The sequence below is a fragment of the Lethenteron reissneri genome, unplaced genomic scaffold, assembly GCF_015708825.2.
Source record: "Lethenteron reissneri isolate LAM-NWPU_2019-01 unplaced genomic scaffold, ASM1570882v1 scaffold_1864, whole genome shotgun sequence".
Classification (NCBI taxonomy): Eukaryota; Metazoa; Chordata; class Hyperoartia; order Petromyzontiformes; family Petromyzontidae; genus Lethenteron; species Lethenteron reissneri.
The window spans coordinates 871475-878932 of NW_026891624.1; the positions used below are offsets into that span (position 1 = coordinate 871475).

At 41.9% G+C, this 7458-nt stretch overlaps 1 protein-coding gene across 1 annotated transcript; it reads left to right on the forward strand.

Moving 5' to 3' along the window:
• The first annotated feature begins 1988 nt into the window (after positions 1 to 1988).
• LOC133339439 (odorant receptor 131-2-like) lies at positions 1989 to 7237 on the forward strand. The gene is made up of 2 exons (XM_061547596.1): positions 1989 to 2417; positions 6698 to 7237. Exons 1-2 carry the CDS (start codon positions 1989 to 1991, stop codon positions 7235 to 7237), a joined length of 969 nt encoding a protein of 322 aa, XP_061403580.1.
• Positions 7238 to 7458: the final 221 nt, after the last annotated feature.

Consider the following 7458-nt stretch of genomic DNA (forward strand, 5'->3'; position numbering starts at 1 on the left):
TACGAAATGAGACGGAATGCCTCTGTCAAACATTCGTCGATCCACATGAGCACTGACATCATATTCAGCCATCTCATCAGCCATACGACCTTATGGACATGCGTACTTCCCGCAGAATGGGTTGAGTACGAGAAATCTCTGTCCTGTTTCGACATTCCGCGTCTCATCAGCAGAGGCAGGCTCGCTTGAACCAATAATGCTCGTCAGCTGTCGGCAGCTTAATGCCAATGATCATTTCTCCTCAAAGATGCTCAGTGCTTATTTTGTATTTCGTGTTGTATTGCTTTGTATATACTGTCATTCACGGGATTTTTATTTAGGCTGCAGGAGGAGGAATCCGATGAGCTATGACGATCTTTTTCCACAGATGTCCGGTCGAGGCACGAGTGTCAGCGAGTGACATCAACAAACACAATGCAACAAACATAATGCAACAGACACACTACAAGCACAATACAACAGACACAACACAACAGACAAAATGCAAACAAGGATGTGAGAGCAACATAGAGAAGGGGGTAAGCAAGTCCATAGACTTAAATAAATAAATCTAAATAAATGATAGAATTTCGATTTAAAGCTTTCGTGACTGCAGGGATTCATCTTCTTGGTTCTTTCGGTAAAGTCACGTAGAAGGGAAGTAATAAAATAATAAAAATAAAACATAATAAAATAAAATATTTCTCACGACGTTTCGGCTACAACGCAAGCAGCCGTCTTCATTCTTCACCTGAAGACGGCTGCTTGCGTTGTAGCCGAAACGTCGTGAGAAATATTTTATTTTATTATGTTTTATTTTTATTATTTTATTACTTCCCTTCTACGTGACTTTACCGAAAGAACCAAGAAGATAAATGATAGAAGTACAATTTGGACATGTACATCAATTCCTGCGGATTGGTTTACACCGAATGCAAGTTTGGGGCAAGGCAGCAAAACAACAACAACAGTCCCAGACCACACCAAGACAACAACAACAGTCCCAGACCACACCAAGATAACAATATTCCCAGAGCAGACTAAGACAACAACAACAACAACAGTCCCAGACCACACCAAGACAACAACACACAGTCCCTCGATTACACTGCACATTCAAAGTGAACTGCGGATACATAGGTAAGGTTCAAAGTGTGGCTCAAACATGTGTACTCCCAAAATGTTATGAAGCTGCTTGGGTATGTAACCAACATGTTGACTTCTTGTTTTACGTGGAGAGACACATTTGGGAAAGAGGCGTTATGTCTGATTATTTATTTTCAGAATCAGAATCTTTATTTAGACTGCAGGAGGAAGCAGATGAGCTATAAAGCTCTTTTCACAGATGTTCAGTAGGGTCGGATCAGAACGTTAGAACCTCAAACAATCAAAACACACAATAGGAGTGCAAAATATAGGAAAGGTAAACACATTGCTTATAAAATAAAGGTAAAAAAAAACTTGTATTTTACTTACCATGTAAAGCCCAATGAGCTATTAGTTTCTATTTCAGAAACGAAGTGGCTTATCACGTGGAAATTCAAAGCTTTTGGAAAAAAATTGTTGAGCACAATGTTTATATGTGGGTAAGTAATGTTTACCCTGTCACCCAGACACCTTGCTCTAAAGTTACCTCTACCCTAAGTCTTCTCCAGTAATACACAACCTCATGTAAAAATTAGTAAGCGTAAACACGACTTTAGTATAACGATGCGACCGCTCTTAGTGACTTCCGCTTTTGGCAGCCCGACAAATTCATCAATGGGTTTCCCAAAACTTTCAGACGTAAAACCAGAGCGAAATAAACTATTTGCAACATTTAAAATGCGTTTTCCCCTGAAAGCTACAGTCGGCTTCTGTACTCCTAGTTAACTGCACCAAGGACAAACTCATATTTGAAAGTGTTGGATTTTTATTTTTTTATAACTTGCGCCCCCCACCAATCTAACACCTGAATCCACGTGTGTTTCTGTTACAGAATTGACAAAAACTAAAAACACGCAAAAGCCATGGCAAGTCTACCAGTGAATGGCTCTTTTGAAAACGAAACAGCTCTCCCCCAAGAGATTTGGAGCACCACTAACCACGTGGTGTACGCTATCTTGCTGATCACGTGGTTGCCGTCCTTTGTGATGTTTGTGCTCATGGTGTGTCTCTTCGACCGGGTGACGACGTTCACCGAGAGCACCAAGTATATCCTCTTCATGAACCTGATGACCAGCGACATGCTCTACGTGCTCCTTTCGGACCTGATAATGATGATAAGATTTGAGCGCATCTCGCTGATTCGCATCCTCTGCTGTTTTTTAATCAACCTAAGTATGGCGCTTCAAATCAACAGCACCCTCACCATCACGGCCATGGCTCTGGAGCGCTACTTGGCCATTTGTCAGCCACTTCGATACCACCAACTGGCCCACCGGCAGTCCGGCCTGCAGGTATGTGGTTGGAGATGATGATGATGTTAACCATGATAGCACGCAGTATCTCTGACATACCTGGCTAATGTGGGTGCATGGTACCCCGGTTTTTTTGTTTTCTTAAGAAACACACATTGCCGTGTACCAATACATGCAGCCTTCATCTTACAAACATCCGCGCTTGAACCAGCTTGCATTAAAAATATGTTTAACTTCCACTTAAAGCGGAACTATTTTGTTCAGCGGAGCGATCTTCTGCGAGATGTAGTGAGTCAAGTTCAAGTTCATTTATTAGGTATAGCCCTGTGAGCCATTCGGCTCTTGAATCGGGTGCAACCGCAACAAACAAAAAACAAAAACATGAACAAGAAAACATCTTAAAGTGAATATGTGACTAAGTGCAAACAGAAAATCCAAGAAAAGACAGCAAAATATTGCAGAAAAAACACCGTACACCAACGCTGTGTGCAAAAATCCCAGTGGGATGCAAGTCAAACAACAACAACAACAACCATAAGACAACTTAGGTTAAGGCCATCAGTCTTACTCTTTACTGCAACAAACAAATATGGCCAAACCAAAAAACTTGTCGAAATCACCAAAATAAAGTCATGAAAGCAATGAAACAGTGATCATAGGAACTGTGACGGAAATTTCACAATAAACGACATAAACAACATGTACTACCAAAACCCTGCAGCCATAGCTGGCTGAATGAGTCACTCCACAACAGCAGGAGCATCAGTCGGAGTATCATAATTTTTCGATGCACCTTTAAGATCAGCACACTAAATCAAAACACAGGCCATACTTTGCAGCGATCATCCGGAGCGAAACATTTTATTTTAGGCCACTGAATAGCACTGGCAGCTAGGGTGTACAACTCCTCTAGAGCAGTTTTGAGTGAAGATCTCATAGGTAGTGACTCAAGTTGTAATTTATTGGCAATAGCATTCCAGACCCTGGGGGCATCAATAGCAAAGGCCCTTCCTCCAGTATATGTACGGCAATAGGGAATATGAAGCTGGTAAATGAGCGTAGACCTTAGGTCAAATTTGTTCTTTTAAACAGAGAGGAGATCCAGCAGGTAATCTGCGGATTTTTTTGTAAGTACATCATGAATAAATAAGATCTGGTGCGCAAGCCGTCGAACATTAAGAAATGTTAAGTTTGACCCAATGTAGATATCACAGTGGTGAGTCCTATATGGGCAGTTCAATGCAAATCTTAAGGCTGAGTGATACATTGAGTCAAGTTTCTTCAGTACAGCACTTGGGGCTGATTTATACACGATGTCACAGTAATCAAGTAGAGGCAGTATGGTAGCTTTTATCAATTCCAAACGGAACATAGGGGGGAAGCAGTGCTTGTGACGATACAGAAAACCAATTTAATTTTTTGTCTTTTTCCCAATATAATCAATGTGATCTTCAAAATTCACTTTTGAATCCAGAGTCGGCCTCGCGCTGGGAGTGTTTGTGTGTTGTGTTAAAGTAACATAATAAATTGTAACTTACATGACTACATGAACCCCCCTTTGGTGTTTGCATGTAACAGACTCACAGTGATGACTTTACCTTTACTCAATTAAGACCGAAAACGAGAAGACTTCTTCACAATTAGGGCTGTGGCCTGATTGGTGATGGTTGTAATGATCAGCGAAATGTCGTACTCAAATTCTAAACGTTGTGGGTTTGTTGTCCAACACAAAACCGGTGTCATGAACTAGTAACTAATTGGTACGTTTTGTTGACGTGACAAACCTTACTAAGTGGCTGTGTCATGATCTAACGAAAAACCTTCATTATGAATTGTGGGTTTGCTCTCCAACATACTGGTGTGCTGAAATAGTAACTCATCGCACATTTTGTTTACATGACAAACCTTACTAATTGGTTTTGTTGCGAGTGACATCTGAATTACTATTTGGATCAGAGAGTTGGACACGAACTAAGCACCTCCGATAAGCATGGTTGGCTAAGTTCAAAATACATACAAGAAGCTGGAAAATAAGTAATTGAATATTGATTACTCTTTGGTTATTTCGGTAAAGTCACGTACAGTGAGGGAAAAAAGTATTTGATCTCCTGCTGATTTTGTACGTTTGCCCACTGACAAAGAAATGATCAGTCTATCATTTTAATGGTAGGTTTATTTGAACAGTGAGAGACAGAATAACAACAACAAATTCCAGAAAAACGCATGTCAAAAATGTTATGAATTGATTTGCATTTTAATGAGGGAAATAAGTACTTTACCCCTCTGCAAAACATGACTTAGTACTTGGTGGCAAAACCCTTGTTGCAATCACAGAGGTCAGATGTTTCTTGTAGTTGGCCACCAGGTTTGCACACATCTCAGGAGGGATTTTGTCCCACTCCTCTTTGCAGATCTTCTCCAAGTCATTAAGGTTTCGAGGCTGACGTTTGGCAACTCGAACCTTCAGCTCCCTCCACAGATGTTCTATGGGATTAAGGTCTGGAGACTGGCTAGGCCACTCCAGGACCTTAATGTGCTTCTTCTTGAGTCACTCCTTTGTTGCCTTGGCCCTGTGTTTTGGGTCATTGTCATGCTGTAATACCCATCCATGACCCATTTTCAATGCCCTGGCTGAGGGAAGGAGGTTCTCACCCAAGATTTGACGGTACAAGGCCCCGTCCATCGTCCCCTTGATGCGGTGAAGTTTCCTGTCCCCTTAGCAGAAAAACACCCCCAAAGCATAATGTTTCCACCTCCATGTTTGACGGTGGGGATGGTGTTCTTGGGGTCATAGGCAGCATTCCTCCTCCTCCAAACACGGCGAGTCGAGTTGATGCCAAAGAGCTCCATTTTGGTCTCATCTGACCACAACACTTTCACCCAGTTGTCCTCTGAATCATTCAGATGTTCATTGGCAAACTTCAGACGGGCATGTATATGTGCTTTCTTGAGCAGGGGGACCTTGCGGGCACTGCAGGATTTCAGTCTTTCACGGCGTAGTGTGTTACCAACTGTTTTCTTGGTGACTATGGTCCCAGCTGCCTTGAGATTATTGACAAGATCCTCCCGTGTAGTTCTGGACTGATTCCTCACCATTCTCATGATCATTGCAACTCCACGAGGTGAGATCTTGCATGGAGCCCCAGGCCGAGGGAGATTGACAGTTCTTTTGTGTTTACTCCATTTGCGAATAATCACACCAACGCTTGTCACCTTCTCACCAAGCTGCGTGGCGATGGTCTTGTAGCCTATTCCAGCCTTGTGTAGGTCTACAATCTTGTCCCTGACATCCTTGGAGAGCTATTTGGTCTTGGCCATGGTGAAGAGTTTGGAATCTGATTGATTGATTGCTTCTGTGAACAGGTATCTTTTATACAGGTAACAAGCTGAGATTAGGAGCACTCCCTTTAATAGTGTGTTCCTAATCTCAGCTCGTTACCTGTATATAAGACACCTGGGAGTCAGACATCTTTCTGATTGAGAGGGGGTCAAATACTTATTTCCCTAATTAAAATGTAAATCAATGTATAACATTTTTGACATGCGTTTTTCTGGATTTTTGTTGTTGTTATTCTGTCTCTCGCTGTTCAAATAAACCTACCATTAAAATTATAGACTAATCATTTTTTTGTCAGTGGGCAAACTTAAAAAATCAGCAGGGGATCAAATACTTTTTTCCCTCACTGTAGGTTATGCGTAGGTATAACCTACGTAGGTTTTAATTACGTGACTATACCTATGTGACTATACCTATGTGACTAACTTACGTAGGTATAACATACGTAGGTAGGTATAACCTACCTAAAGGACCAAAGAGTATAGATTCCTGCAGTCACGAAAGCTTCTTCATTGAGCTATAATCTGTAGCCAGGTCACTTCTGAAAAAAATCTGCATAGCTCAGTCGGCCTTGCCTGGCAAAATAAAAATAGTTACATGTTTAGTTTAGTGTGTTTCTACTGTGCAGCGATTGTGGGACGTGATGAAGGATATGGAGCATTGGCAATGTGTGGTGACATAAACGGATTTGGCTATGCTGATGATGAGGTGTCGACCTTAATATATCTGAAATGTATCAATGGATGCAATTTATCAATGAAAGCAACGTTAAATCTCAGAAATACTTTTATTCAGAAGTTTTCTTAGTCAATACCATGTACAATGCTACGTTTAATTGGTTTACAATGCTATGCATTATTTCCAGGGCAACACATTTTTATTTGGATTCCGGTTAAGCTTTCAGTAAAAAAAAGATTCGAGTTTTATTATTTTTAAAATCAACTCTCTGATTCCAACTCATGTGAATATTTGTGTTTTACAGGTAGTAACTGGCGTCTGCCTCCTGTCTCTGTCAGTGCCAACCATCCGTCTCTTATTTTGCGTAGCCAGCGGCCCGCTCTTCATGAGCGAGTACCAACTTGTATGTGAAATGAACCAGTTGGATGCAGACATGCCTTATGGAAAGGTAGCAATCATGATCCGTGACACGTTTTTGTACACGGAATTTGTATTTGCCGTGCTGTCTGTAGCAACATCCTATGTCATGACGGCTCTGGCCGCTAAGAGGGCCTCGGAGGGACGCAGCGGCTTCTCTAAGGCCAGAAAGACCATAGTGCTGCACGCAATTCAGCTGGGTCTGTGCTTACTGCCGGTGGCTATACCCATGTTCTACAAGTCGGTGGAGTTGTTGCGCCTAAACGCTTGGGCCACGCACGTGATCAGGATTGCGGTCTTCCTGGCACTGCACGTGTTTCCCCGCTTCATGAGCCCCTTTCTGTACGGCAGCAGGGACGAGGAGATTGTGAAACAAGTTCGAAAGTTATTATCGTCTCGCGTTCATTCAAAGCGAGTAATGCCATAGGTGGTCATGCTTCCTCAAGAAAGAAAAAATATCAGCATTCATGAGGCTATTTTGTATGTTGAACTTCTTTTCCAATGTATGTAGCCAACCGTTCGAATCGGAGGAACAATTAGCACACACCTCCGAACTTCTTAAATGCCCTAGAATCTCAATGCTCCACGGAGCTTGGGGACATTACTACCCCACAGTTCAAGTTTCATGATCTCTTTCCTGTGGTTTCC